The 16,465-nt window shown below is 37.0% G+C and overlaps 1 protein-coding gene across 1 annotated transcript; it reads right to left on the bottom strand.

Annotated features, from left to right (window-relative positions):
* Nucleotides 1-11,591: 11,591 nt before the first annotated feature.
* LOC141642222 (RING-H2 finger protein ATL33-like) lies at nt 11,592-12,543 on the bottom strand. The gene has a single exon (XM_074450942.1). It carries the CDS (start codon nt 12,391-12,393, stop codon nt 11,899-11,901), a length of 495 nt encoding a protein of 164 aa, XP_074307043.1. The 5' UTR covers nt 12,394-12,543; the 3' UTR covers nt 11,592-11,898.
* Between the last annotated feature and the right edge of the window lie 3,922 nt (nt 12,544-16,465).

The raw sequence follows: 16,465 nt of genomic DNA, 5'->3' as shown, positions 1-16,465 counted from the left end.
GCACAGCCATGGCCTTTTAACACTATCAACCACTATATGTACCCATCCATTCCTTATGCTACACCAACACTCTACGTCCAATAATATTACGACATGCACAACCCTCAAACGCTCTTTGCCGCATCCTACTCCTCTTAAGACACATGTTACGTCCTCGTAACTCACTAATACTAGATCCTTAGCTATACCTCTCATTATCTTCATCACCACCACATGTGAAAGATACCCGCCTATAATCTAAACACTTACTATTCCTATATCCAAAGCTCTCTTACTTAAACAGTTTTCATACCTCGACTCATTCTGCACTCCAGCTAACCAAAACCACACAATCCTGATCATAACAAACACTCTAACTCTTCCACATTACCGCAACACGGCATACCTCTCTATATAAACTATATAAAACTCTTATCGCCAAAAGCATAACTCACGATCCACACTTGTTACGTACACTCACACTAGATCCTTAAGTTCCTTTATTTCATTACCGCAAGACTCATACATAACTTAACACGACACTAAATACCCAACACCCTACACTCACTGTCTCAACAAAGGATTATGAACCACCTGCATATATCAGATCATTACCACACATGTTCTACGAATCACTTGCATATATCAGATCATTACCATGTCTACCAAAGCCTCATCTAGAACAAGATCAAAATTACTGTAACAACATATCCCAACTGTGTCCCATCAACAAAATATCACTATACCACGACAACAACGAAAACATATACAACTCTCTTTCATATCATACTCTACCCTCATTCCCAAACTGAAACTGGTAAGAAACATCAACAAACAAACAACAGTCTACATGTCTAACCAAAACTCACAAGAAACAACAGCAACAAAACAACAATCTGTGCATAACTGATCTGTACTTTCAAAACTCAAATCGGAACCACCCCGTATACTCCACCACAACCGGTGACGGCATCGCAACACCGCACCAACCACCACGCACCGCACAGCAGCCGCAAAATGCCCGCATCACAACATAAAGTACCATGCCCGGACCACCACTCGAGGCACAACAACCACATCGATAATCATCACAATCACATATAATTCCCATAAACACTGACTCAATATGACATTTCGAACAAGAAAACTCATTCAAAACCGTTTTACTAGATTATAACACAACATATTATACGGAATAAACTGACAAGAATCTCATGAACATCATCCTTACCATTTCACGGAATAAACATGTATCATCAATACACATACAATTTTAACTATCCATGCCAGATCAATCAAATTATTATCTTTTGAACCTCATTCCATTAGTATACCGTACCCAACATAAATTACAAAATATTCATATAACAACTTTATAATTATCACACCATACCACTTCTTGTGAGGTCAGAACCTCACACAAACATTTACACATATCATAGACCCGTAATCACATCCAACTAGTCAATCCTGATCACGTAAGTTACCACTTGACACTGAATATCTCTTATCCGGACTTAACTCAGGTGCCCTTCCTAACATATCTTCTCTTACACACAATTATCATCCCTCCGGCAAATGTAGCCATAACATCAGTACCCAACTTCCAGCGAACACCTCGTACATCCACATCTTATACTTCCTCACAACCAAACATACTAACCACCTCCACAAAATCAACCTCCTTAGAACAACTAACTTCCCTAAAGTAACATCATCCTCAGCCACTAGTAACACTACTATGACACCAACATCCTTCATGTGACTACTCTCTTACTATCACTTCTTAATATAACAATCTGTTTCCTCTCCTTGGTTATCATCCCAAATACGAACATCCAATCCATCGACAAAACATACCTCAACATTATTCCCAATTCTATCCTTTATCATATCGCTACCTAACTCTCCACCAAAATCTCAGATCTTGCAACATTCCACAAGCTTCTTATTCCCTTAATACCTCGAAACTCATGGCTAACACGTCGTCCTGTTCTCCTATATAATCATTAACTCACACCCTCTAGTGGGGATATCGTACATTTCATAATTTCCTACCTTCATGCTCCTTCACTCCGGTCAACGTTCTCTCAACTTACTTCCATCCCTCTTTCCCTCCTTTTACTCAATAATGCCAAATAATAAGTTATCTCTTTTCTCTTTCTACCTAACTCTTTAGTCATTTGTTTATTTTCCATAGCTCCACAATTCTAATTTCATTAATTCATATCAATATCTTATCATTCTTCTTATCATTTATCATCTCTCATCTTGCTTCACACTCACCCTTATCACCATCAAGTCCACGCACTAACACTTACTCTTCAATTAGTCGTATCTCCCTTTCGCATATCTAGAAACAAAAATTCAATTCATATCGTTTGTCCAAAGAATTACACACTAGGCTCACCCCTTGATATTCCAACTTCCCAAACTTAGCCACTATCTACAAATCCACATCGCGATATAACTTCCTTTAAGTTCACTATATACCTCTCTTTCCTATCTTCTTACAACAACCTTCCATTACATATATCCTTAAGCAACTCTATCCTAGCTGTCTTCCTCCATAAATCCTTACACATCCAAATATGCCACTATTCGTATCCCTTATCTCAATCTTTCATTCTCATGCTTCTTTACACTTACATCACCCTTGCCCATATACACTTACTTTTATACTACTCAACACACGACTATATCACTCATCATATCTCACAAAACATGCTCTTTACCTCGATTAGCTCATCATTCTTCCCTTTTCTTTTTCCACTATCCTTCACAACCACATTAACACATGTCTTCCTTACCCAACACATGTCCCTCATAAGCCATCATTCTCCATGTCATAACTTCCGGTAACTTACGTATCAAGACCGTCTCACATATAAAAGAATGCGTTAAGACTCAAAACATACATGTGTATATACCCTACGACTCAAAACAATGTAAAAACATAGCCACCGGCTCAAAACAAAAGTAAGAACATAGCCACCGACTCAAAATGGCCGCCCAATAAGGTACTCGGTCGAGTACATAACATACTAGATCGAGTACAAGGTACTCGGTCGAGTAACTATATTACTCGGTCGAGTTTTCGACTCCAGAAGCAAACTCAATTGTCGCAGAAGGATTACTCGGTCGAGTATTGGGAATACTCGGCCGAGTAGACCTTACTCGGTCGAGTATGAGACTACTCGGCCGAGTTCAAGACTCCAGACGCTAAACAGTATTATCACAGAGAGATTACTCGGCCAAATATGGAATACTCGGTCGAGTATAAAAGATACTCGGCCGAGTAGGGACTACTCGGTCGAGTATCGGCGCAGTTCTCAGCACCGTCCAGTTTTCGTAAAACAGTCATATCTCACTCGTTACTTGGTCGTTTTGGGCGTGTGACCTATCGTTAGAATCGTAAGAGGACAAGCTATCACCTCAACTTGGAATCACAGCAATATCATTTCTAGAACCAGACTTATGACAGTTTTAAAACAACCCTTCCGTAATCGTTTTTTTCTACAGATCAAGTTTCGTAAGTCAAAACAACTTGAACACACATAAGGCAACAATAACAATTTAAAACCTCTAAAAACCAGTACGTAGTTGAACTTTTATCATACTCACATTAAAATTAAACATGACATTCACATATATAGACGCATGACCTTAACCATATGCTACTACCAACAATCAAGCATTATCATCATCATGTTCATATGCACATGTACCACTACCATACTTCATGCTCAAAATTGTATTAAACAGGTAACATGATCACATTCTTCATGCTCAATATTAATCAGATATAGATTCACAATTCACCTTTCCTATTTTACCATGTTCCAACACTTAACATGCCAACATAGTCACGCTCAAAGTTTAACATCAACAATCCTCGATACATCTTTCAACAACTATCGCATTCCACTTCTTTCATCATTTCATCCAACCATGCACAAGATTTAAACTATAAATATCAGACACAGATGACTCAAACATACAACAGTTTCCCCCCATGTGACCGGCTTGAGATCGTAAGAGCCTTAATGCGACTTCGGGACGTCTCCCAAGTCTTTGCGGTAGCTCCAAACAACTCTCCCAGGGTTCATTTTATTTAGACTCCCTAAGTTCATTGAATTGATTAGTTTTAGGTGCCAGAATCTTCGGCTCTGATACCACTTTGTAACACCACCTCATACCAAGGTATCTTACCAGGACTATCCAAGCATGAAAGGCTGTTACCATCTCGGTTGCCCGAGGTTAGTATATATCAAAAGCGTCCGTCCTAAACACATTTATTAGAAGTACTGTATAGTATTAATGTTTACACCAGTCCAAATCCAAACCAAAACCAATAAAATGAATACAACTGAGGACAACTACAAAATCATAGCTAAGACTCGTGACTGTGATGGTGATGACGACTTCCCCATGACTGCCCAAGTTCACCAAATGCAATACCTGTCAAGTCTGCTCACCATCCCCGAATGGATCACCGCAGGTTTTACAAAACAACAACAACGGGGTCAGTACCATTCAATCAATGTAAGACAAACAAACAATGTAACCGACTGATCATCCACCATAGTAACCGACTACACACAAAAGTGTGTAGCCCTGCCAGATTACCCATCGTAACGGGTAATCCACTCCGCCATGGGTGACCGCATGACCCCATCCCCACCAAGTCCGGCTCATCAACGAGCGACTAACAATCCCTGTCCCTTAATGTGCACATCCCCTCCCGTGACGGGTTCCACGGAGGGCGAACTAGGGTGTGAAGCCACTCCCGCAAGTGACTCCACCACAATCATACACACACAGCATCACAACTGTCACAACATCACAACCGTCATAACACAACCACACCAACACCGTCATCACAACACCCATACTCCGATAATCAGCAGATAACAACAATTACAACACAAGCACAGTCTTAAATCAATTAACAGTAACTGAGTAGGGAAACCCTACCTTTTCGCAATCCGATATGCTCTAATCAATCATACAATATGTATAGCAATTACCACATCGTCACCTACAACAATTATAATCAACAATCAACACACATATAATGACCAAACCCTAAACCCCCAAATTAACCCAAAACAATAATTAGAGCACAACCCTAAAAGACAACTTAATGAGACTCATGAAATCAGAAACTTACCGACATAATCGACGCAAGGCAAGATTCGTTAGACTCACGAACAATCCACGCAAATGAGAGGGAGATTTGGAGAGGATTAGAGTTACGTTGTGTAGTTTAGGTTTTGTAAAATGTTTTAGAAACTGTAAAATGTGTCTCAATATAACTCTAATCCTTTCTAAATCAACCGCGGAAAGTATTACCCGTCAGACCGGATACTCGGTCGAGTATAGAGTATACTCGGCCGAGTATCCTCTACTCGGTCGAGTATTACCCATACTCGGCCGAGTATTCCTGGGCAGTAGCCAAACAGAATACCCAACACACTTTACTCGACCGAGTAGGCCATACTCGGTCGAGTACCAGCCTATAAAATCCGTAGTGTTACAGGAACGAACCCCAATTGATAACTAATTAATTGTATGAGATACAATTTATTTAGTCCCTTGATTTATAGACTAAGAGGTTAGTCGATTATTTTAGAGAGATTTCGAGTTGCGAACTCGAGGCACGACAGTTATTATTTAATTATGCGATAATTGAATAATAAATTATGGGAGACGGGTTTTAGTTAATTAATTGTTAATTCACTAAAATTGTACTAATTGATTAATGTGATTAATATTAGTACGTAAATAATATGTGTAGCGGTACACGTATATTTACGGAGTGATTTGGACGAAATTAATTGGAAGCATTTAAACATGAAACGATGTTTAAATAAAATTTACACGTATTTGTGCGACAAATATAAGAATCAAAATGGACCCGTAAATGGGACATTGGACCGTGTAAATAGAGTATAGTGGATGATTATAAACACAATCATTTCACTTTACTTGTGATACTTCCACAAGTTATCTTACAATTATATTTTACATGTGATGTAAGATTGACAAATATAAGACAATTTCAACACTCCACTACTCATTACTCCACTCGCCACTTCCTCTTATATACTCCAATTTTGTTGTTCATTTTTGTACACTACTACACTACTTCATTTTGCATGTGAACAAAAATTGCTTATCTCTCTAAAATTATTATACATCATTTGCTAAGAAGTTAGTAATCAAAAATATTATTACTAAGAGTGTTAGTAATATTACAAATATTATCAAGGGTTAATTTTATAACTATCTAGTTAATACTTGTAGTCTTGTAAGATTATTTTGGGTGTTGTTCTTGGGTGCAACTTGAAGGAGACTTTCTTTTTGAAGGTTTTTCAAGGAGGATCATCCATTTCTTTTTAGCTCAAGAACAAACTAGATTGGTGATCTAGTTTGTGCCCATATTACCATAAAAATCTATGTAAGGAAATTGTTTTTCCTTAACCTTCATTTTCATGCTTTTATATTTGCATGCATGTTACATAAATCACTAAAATGATAAATTATGAGATAATTTAATTTTTATTAGAGAGTCTAATATGGATCTATGATCTTTCAGTATGAAGGAAGGAGAATGACATTGTTACAAGCCGCTTCTAGGTTAGTTACCTTGAAATGTGAGTTTAATATGTCATTTCTTGCCGTTGATGGCATTGCCTCGTTCCTTGAGAAATCTTTCCCCGATAATAATATCATGACTCGAAGTTTCTACAGTACCAAAGAAGTAGTTAAAGGTCTTCAGTTACCGCATGAAAAGATTGATGCATGTCCTGAAGGATGTATGCTATTTTGGAAAGATGATGCTTTGCTTGACAAGTGCAAAGATTGTGGGGCGGATAGATATGAGACAAGTGAGGGAGATACAGTTTTGGTGTTGAAAAAAGGCAAGGGTAGTAAGAGGGCCAAAAAGAGTAAGAAACCAATAGCATGTAACCAATTGTTTTACTTTTCTCTGACTCCAAGACTTCAAAGAATCTATGCCACCAAAAACATTGCCGAACAAATGAGATGGCACAAAGAAAATCCACGTGCTCCAGGGAAGATGTGTCATCCTAGTGATGGGGAAGAATGGAAACGATTTGATCAGATGTATCCTGAATTTGTCAAAGAACCCCGCAATGTACGACTTGGCTTGTGTACGGATGGATTTGATTCTTTCGGTAATTTCGGGAGGAACTTTTTCTTGACACGCATTCCAGGGTTGACCACAAAGGGATAAGGACTTGGACTAAGCCAAAAGACAAAGAATTATATGTAAGTTTTCCGTAACACTTAATTTTTGTTAATTTACTCTTTTTTAATGTCTTATTTTGGTTACCATATTAACTTATATGTTTTGTTTAATATTGTAGGATGCATTTGAGCATACAAAAGCCGCCAATCCAGAAAAGGCGGATAATGACATATGGTTTGAGTTGGTGAAAGGCTTCAAGAAAGGAAACGTGTATGGTACCGGAAGTTCAACACCGGCTTTCTATGAAAACACGCGTAGGAAATCGACTTCAACATTTCCCAGCAACACATATCAACCGGGAGTTATTTGTCAATTACAAACTCAACTAAGAGAGCGTGATGAACGTGACAAAGTACGTGATGAACAACTCCGCCAAATGAAGGAAAAAATAACAATGTTTGAGAATTGGTGGCAAAGTTGTAACTCCGGACCTAGACCCGACTACGATCCTATGGATCCGCATGGTCCAGGAGAGGGGACTGGAGCCGGTGTTGGCCTCCCAATAGTTAATTAAGTTTAATTTAGCATGTAAGACTTGAACTTTAGAATATGTTAGCTTGTAAACCTTTCATTTTCAATATATGAAATGAAGTTTGGGAAATGTATGTTTGAAATGTGTGGTGTTGGGTTGAAATTTGAAATGTATGGTGTTGTGTGTGTTGAATTTTGGGATGTATGGCGTTGTTGAACTTCGGTTTGTATGCAGGTTGTAAATATTTGGCTAGCAATGAAAACGAAAAAAGCCACGAAAATAGTCAGTAGCATTAGCGACTGATTTGCCGTTTTGCGACCGCAAATCAGTCGCTAAAGAGCCTCCTTGATTTTGGCTGGGTCAGCCAAAATAGCGACTGAAAATCCAAATTAGCGACCGATATTCAGTCGCTAATTTGGCGACTACCCCATGTCGGTCGCCAATATGGCGACTACCATGGCAGTCGCTAATTTCCTCATTTAGCGACTGATATTGCAGTCGCTAATTTTAGCGACTGACTTTGGTCGCTAAAATCAGAAAAAGCGACCAAGGTCTGCGACTGGTATTTGGCGACTGAAGTCAGTCGCTAAATTGAGTTTATCGACTGATTTCAGTCGCCATAATCGGTCGCCTGTTTTATTTCTTTTTGTAGTGTCCTAGTTATGCATGTTATAATGATCCTTTGTACTTATCCATAAATGATCAGCCTTCTATGCAAGCTTTACCTTATCTCTTTGATGGCACTAAGTTTCTTTCTTGGAAGAGATGCATATTTTGCTTTAGTAGCGAAAAACAAGGAAGGTTTTGTGGATAGAACCTGTAAAATGCCTGCTGAAACTGAGAAAAGCTATCGTCAGTGGGTTAGGTGTGATCATATGGTTAGAAAATGGTTGTCTAACTCTTTAATTCCTTATATTAAGGCAATTGTTGAGTATTCTCTATCTGCAAAAGTCATGTGGTCAGATTTACTTAAGAGATATGGACAAGTTATAGCATTGAGCTTTATCGGCTTAGGAAAGAACTTAATGAGTCTAGGCAATCTAACAATTATGTGGTGGAATACTATATCAACCTTAAGAGGACTTAGTAGACACTTGATAGTCTACATCCCATTCCTGATTGTACATGTGGTGCTTTAGATGGTTGCTCTTGTTCTATTCTCAAGAGAATGCTTGAAAAAGAGTCTAACACTAAGCTGATAAAGTTTCTTATGGGTTTAAACAGTGGGTTTGAAGGGGTAAAAACCAATGTACTATCCATGGAACCCCTCCCCACTCTTAACAAAGCCTTCTCTTTACTCCAAAAGATTGAGAGGCAGAAACAGGTTTCAGATGTTGTTGATGTGTTATCTGAAGCTAGTGGATATGCTCCACAAAGGACTAATAAGAACAATCAGAGTTATGCTAAGAAGCCAAGGTTTGATTACAATACTTCTTCTCCTAATGGCCACAAGTCAGATTCTGTCAAGACTTGTGATCATTGTATTCAACTGGGACTACCTGGTCTAGGTCATACTATTGAGGAATGTTTTAAACTTCAAACATGTGCTCATTGTGGCAAATTAGGACACATCATGCAATACTGCTATGATATTAGAGGTCATCCTAAATCTAAAAATGTCAAAGGAAAGACACCACTCTATTCTGCCGCTCCAAGTTTCCAAGCACCATTCTACCCTAAACCAGCTGATGTACACTTTGGGAAGGGCAAGAATGTTTACAAGAGGCAGCATATAATGTCAATTTTGAGGGTGATACTGAAGTATCTGATTCACCCTTGTATTTTTCTGGCATTACTGGCAGAGCTGCTAGTACTTCTGATGATAATGGTACTATCAATTATGTCGATTCTCAGATTCTTCAAGGGATTGCTCACAATATATACCAGCAAGTTATGCCGTTTTTCTCTTCTAATAATATTGCACCTGGACCCTTGAACTCTGCAGGTATCACTTATTTCTCTCATGCTTATTCTGCCTATCATACGATAGGAATGCATGAGTGGATAGTTGATACGTGTGCCTCAGATCATATGACACCACATGAACATTTATTGCATGATATCTTTGTCTTAAGGAACCCTATTCCAATATCTAGCTTGATGGCTCTATCAAAATGGTTCATAAAATAGGAAAAGTAAGGATTAATCCTCATATTACTCTGCATAATGTTTTTCTCATCAAAGAATTCAAACAAAATTTCCTCTCTGTTGCTAGACTTTTAACCACACATCCTCTGCAAGAGATGTGTCTTTTCCAGGACCTTTCAAGTAAGGTCATAAGAGCTTCTGCAAGCAAGATTGATGGTCTTTACAGGCTTCAGGCAGAAGTTCCATTCTGAGTCCTTACCTACATATAATACAATCAATAAGAGTTGTGATGTGTCTGTTGCAAACTCATTAGTTGCTTTATTACATGCCAGATTAGAGCATTCCACTGTTGATAAGCTGAAATTTATATATCCTGGTCCAACAGTGAAGGATTTTTTTTGTGAGACTTGTATTTTGTCAAAACATTATATGCTTCCTTTTCAAAGAAGTAATAGTCATGCCAACCATTGTTTTGAGTTTTGACTTAATACACATGGATTTATGGGGTCTTTATTAGACTCCAAGTTTGAATGGTGGTACATATTTTCTCACTATACTTTATGATTGTTCAAGATGCACTTGGACTTATTTGTTACATAATAAACTACAAGTTCATGGTTTAGTGAGAAGTTTATTGCAATTTATTTTACTCATTTCAATATACATGTGAAAACCATAAGGTCTGATCATGGGACTGAATTTGTTCAACAATATTGTTGTGAGTTGTTTATAGAAAAGGGCATTATGCACCAAAAGAGTGTGGTTGGTAGGCCACAACAGAATGGTAGAGTTGAATGCAAGCATAGGCACTTGCTTGACACTCCTAGAGCTTTAAAAATCCATGCTCACCTTCCTGTCAAGTTCTGGGGAGAATGTCTGTTGACAACTACCCATCTCATTAACAAAATGCCTACCACATTACTTAATGGGAAGAGTCCTGGCCTTATGAGATTTTGTTCAAGACACCTCCTGACTATGACGACTTGAGGGTGTTTGGATCTTTGTGTTATGCAACAATGCTTACCATTTTTAGAGACAAATTTGGGGTGAGGGTACGAAAGTGCATTTTTGTTGGTTATCCCCATGATGAAAAGGGTTACAAACTATATAATCTACAGACACATAAAGTTTTTGTTAATAGGGGTGTGATCTTCAAAGAACAGATATTCCCTTTTAAAGACAATGCATGTTCTTCTGATGACAACTATCCCATACTACCAGGTGTGAATCCTGCTACTTCTACTACTTCACCTCTCTTCTTTCACCCACAACATACTCCCAGTATTTCAAATAATAATGCTCACAATACTAATAATTCTGATTTCTCATACATAACATCAAATAATGATAATAGTAATACTCCAAATAATACAACTCTATCTTCTCCTTCATTCAATACAAATCATGCTGATGTCACATGTATGTTGAAATGAGGATGAAACATTAATTCTGACGTCAGACTCAATGTAGTTGTTCCTGATCCTAACATTCCCTTTTCAGTTTCCGTGAAATATACTCCCCTATATGATTAAATTATGTTCTCATTTAACATTTTGCGGTCTTCTAAAAGTATTGTAAAATAAATATCTATATGAAACATTTCTTTATAGCAAATGCAAATGACCTTATTTCTTATCGTAATTTTTCATAGCTTTTTTTAATATTTGTTGTCAAAGTTTGCCTTAACAAGACTTCACCTAACACATGAGTAAACGAAAATTCACAAAATTAACACTTATTTATGGGGCATGGACGCATGGTAATCAAATTGCCCACTTTTAGTCAATCATCCATTATAAATTTAGCCAATTTTTCATGAACTATATGAATTACATGATTCTTAGAAAACAACTAAACAAGAACAATAAATCCCGAGTTCGAATCCCCTCCCATCTATATAATTAACAATAACTAGTACTCCATATATCCTACTATCCTAGTAAATCAAAATCTATACACCCTTGCTAATAAAACCCACAAAACTAACTAAAAATTCACAAATTCTTGTGTAAGACGTCTTACACAATATTCGTGTAAAACGGTCTCAAAAGATCGACAGCTAAAAAAATAACCAAAAGAAACTTCAAACTAAGCCAGAAGAACCAGGCAAACCTTGCCAAAGATCACTTCTATCAACATCTCTTGATGACAAACCTCGAACATCCTTCTCCTTAATCTTGTATTGATTACTAACAAATGCTCGACAAACCGGACAATTAAAATGTGTCGAAAGCCACTTATCGATACAATTCTTATGAAACAAATGTTTACAAATCTTAAGTTGTCTTAATTCTTCATCATCTATAAATACAGATAAACAAACAGGACATTCTATATCTTTTCCCAAACTTGAACTCATTATAATCAACTCCATATCATTCTTCTTACTATTACTACTACTACTACTATTGCTCTTATTCTCATCATTAGTATCATGATTCCCTGAATTTACTGACCGACGTCGAAAAATGGATAAAGGGTTTGATGGGCATTTGATTAGGAAGAATAAGGTGTATAAGAAAGTTGGTACTAAGATCATGGTTAGTAGCATCACTATGAAGCTATATTGTGACATCATTTTTTGTACAAATTAAACCAAGATTAAATTTGATAATTTGATGGAGTAAGAAATTAGGAAGGAATAACTTTTTTTGGGTGTGATTATTATTCTTTTGTTGTAGATTTGATTTGGGAAGGTGGTATAGTATGGTTGTGGTTATAAGTTATTGTTAGTGACAATAATTGAGAAAAGTATGGCATTTTATATGATAGTGTTGCATGTAGGGCCAAGAAGTTAGTAGTGAGTTAGTGACTACTGAGTTAGGAGCCCGATTCTCTGTTCCATTTTCGTGTCTTATTTCATTAGTTTTTCATTTGACATATAAGCATTAACCAACCATTAAAAGAAATTGTGTAAATATAACAAGAGGATTATGTGTCAGAAGATAAAGACGGTGGAACATAAGATGTGACACGGTAATGGGATAGGGGATCGACTTCCGTTAGGATATTGTTGTCTTTAACAAGTTTGTTTTTATGTGCAACCTCCATTGCTTCAATTCAATATTATTAATGAGGTTTGTTTGGTTAGCTAGCTAACACACAATTTTATATTTATGATTTTAAATAATGATGTTTACTTGGGAGTGTAAAATAAATGTGGCAAGCAATTCAAGGAGTAATCAAGTTGTGGGATGGTAGTGTGGAAGTATTTAAAATATGCCATTTTAAGAATAGTTAAAAGTAAAAACTTATGTATTTTTTAATTTAGTAAATAACTAAATTTTAAGAATAGTTCATTTTGACTATTCATATACTTTTAATAAGTTTGTGTAACACCCCTGATTTTCGGCTAAATTAAAATTTACTTTTATATACAAAACTGGCCGAAATATAAAGATATTATAATTAATATACAAAGTCTCTTAATACAAATCTCTTTTAAATATAAAATAATACAAATAGAATCAAAAATATTACAAAGCTTTTATAAAAATCTTCTCTTGAAATAAAAATCCTTTTGAACTGCAGCGGAAGTAACCTGAAATAAAACCTGAAGACAGAAAGGAACTACCCCCATGACGAGTAGCCCAGAAGGAAAAAACACGTCAGCCGGAAAGCTGAGTAACAATAATACCTCAATATAAGCAGAATAGTTTTTGGTCATGGCGTGGAAATACAGACACGTAAAAGTAAAAATAAACAGAGAGAATAATAAAAACACTTCCCATAAACTAAGCTCAATCTCAACTCTTCAATCCCATAGTATAATATTCTCCCTCGTTCTAATAATTAACCAAGTCTCATCTCATTACTCCGTCTCATAATATAATATTCCATAGTAATCAGATATCGTATTTTCATCGTCGAACCTAAGACAATGACAAGGGGTGAGTGAACTGGCGGATAAAACCGCGAAACAATATTTCCATCTCAATATCGATTTCAAACTCAAATAACTCAATAACCATGGTCACACTGGACCGTAAACATAACTCGGCACAACGGCCCCAATAACTCAAAACCAGTAACCGATTTCCATCTCAATTTCAATATCGATATTGTCAAAGGTTCACAGAACCGTGCTCAACACTTAGAGTAAAACTCTAAGCCACTCACCCACAAGTCTCGATCAAATAAATCGACAACAAAAATTACAATACAAGAATCCAAATTTCATATAATCCCTTCTGAGATCGAGCAAACTAACAAGTTGATTTAGTTAACCCACACAAACAATTTCCCTGAGTCAATATGGCCATTTGCAAATCATATGCACTAAAAATCCTTGTACACTACTACCCCCTGATAATCTCTTTGAGTAACCATTCCTTTATTAATTATACCCTTAGTATGTGAGTCTCACAACTTCATAGCACACCATCCTCACAAAAAGACACAATATAACTTAGACGACAAAGATTAACTTATCAAAAGAAAATATAATAGGTAGTATTATGAATAATACGGGTAACAATAATAATCACGATTCAAAGTCAAGAATTAATTCAAGTACCTAGCACGAATAAATAACACATAAGCACACAACCCCGAACAATAATAGTAATAATAGGATCGGTAAAATCGTGTTACCTTATACCCAACTCGGGTTTGCTCGCAATGGTACGAACACTAACAATTATCAGGTGAACGAGTGGAAAATAAGTAGTGGTGCATCAACGATATAATAAGAGTCTTGTTATGGAATCAGGGTAGCTAATTCAATTACCAAATTGAATACGTGATTGACAGATGCTCTTGAAAGCGTTAAATAATGACGCACTTAATGCGCATAGCCATATCAAGCAACATGAGATCAAATTAATTTGAATGAGATTGGATGAAATATGTAAATATGGATTTTGGTAGTGGTAATGGAGAAACCGTAAAAGAAAGGCATAGGTTATTAAGGCAATGGAAAAGACGGACTATAAATAGAATAAAAGAGTCCTAATAAGATTTTTAGTCGGTTGATTTTCCTTTCCAAAACTAAACAGACTTTGGAGACTAGCTTAAATATTAAACTAAATAATTTTATATTAAAATTAATAATAATAATAAATATTAAAATATTTGGGATATTACAGTTTGTGTTGCTTAATTTTAATCGAAGTACCCTGCTTTTTTTTCTCGAGTTTTTAACATATGAGAGATGAAATCTGAAAAGTGGATATAAAGTTATTGGGTATTTTATAACCTGTTAATTTAGGCAATATACATTTAATTTTACCCATTGTTATACGTTTTTTTTATATCATATTACCCCTATTATTTGTTATTCTCTCAATTCTCTACCTTATATCTCATTTTCTCTCCCACTCAAAATCGCCTGAACATATGAAAGCAGTGTTCGCTATCACTGACCGATTACCTCGAGACACCAACAGACCTTCCACCGCAGTGATGGCCGCACCCAACACCTCGGCCCCCTCCCCTTAACCCCCCCCTCCCCGCGTCCTCCAACAATATTAGTACCGTATCTTGCCTTTACCGACCCCTACCCTCCAGCATAACCACCATCCCGGCCCTACCCCTCATGTGTGATCCCCAGCTAGGGATGGTAGTGGGTCGGGGACCCGACCCAGGCCCTGAGGGTCAGATCCTAATGGGTCGGGTATGGGTCTCATTTTTTAGACCCAATGGGTATGGGTCGGGTATGGGTCTTAAGAAAATATTTCGGGTCTGCGTCCGGGTCTAAGTTATGAGACCCATACCCGACCCTTAGACCCTTTATTAAAGAAAAAAAATCAAAATCACAACTTTTCTGAATTCATACTGGCAGACTGTAGAAACTCAATTAAAGTATCTTTCTCTTCCCTCATCCTATAAAGTGATAAAACCCAACCAAACTCTTCTGACAATACCACCACTGACACAAGAAAACCACCACCACAGCACTGATACGCGACTAGCAACCACCTCTCTAATAGGCGGCGACCGACAACCACCATTAATGGCAGATTAATAAACTCATAATGTTAAATTAGTATGAATTTTTTTTTTAATATTATAGATCACATAGCTGTTAATCTTGTTACTAAAGTGGCTGAAACTCGGACCCACGGGTAGACCTAGACCCTACCCTTACCCATAGGGTCCGGGTATGGGTCCTCAAATTTTAGACCCTTGCGGGTCTGGGTAGGGTACGGGTCCAAAGGGAAAATCTCGGGTCCGGGTCCGGGTCTAGGCGGACCCTACCCAGACCCTACCCATTGTCATCCCTATCCCCAGCCCTTCTACTTCTTATGCGACTTTTCACCCCATCGTTACCTACTCATCGCGACCCATCCCCTATCACCACCTCTCATCATCAACGCTGCTCATTATTCATTCGCCTTTCAAGTCGTCAAATACTATTTTTTTTTTTTGTTTATTGAGTCATGTTAACACTTGTCTCTCAACATTGTTAATTTGAGATAATTTAAAATGAGAGATTGAACAATAAAATTTAAACGGATAAAGCATTTTTTTTGCTAACAACTTATTTACTCATTTTCTTACAATGTCATATGTTATGCATTAGTTGTTAGATAATTTTTTAAAGTCACTCCAACTTTTATGAATTGAAAATAATACTAAGTATCTAAATTGATTTTTTTTTTTTTTATAATTCTATATTATCTATTGCTCGTGAGTCGTGACCTCATATA

This window comes from Silene latifolia, chromosome 2, assembly GCF_048544455.1.
Source record: "Silene latifolia isolate original U9 population chromosome 2, ASM4854445v1, whole genome shotgun sequence".
NCBI lineage: Eukaryota > Viridiplantae > Streptophyta > Magnoliopsida > Caryophyllales > Caryophyllaceae > Silene > Silene latifolia.
This window is presented reverse-complemented; position numbering and strand designations above follow the sequence as displayed.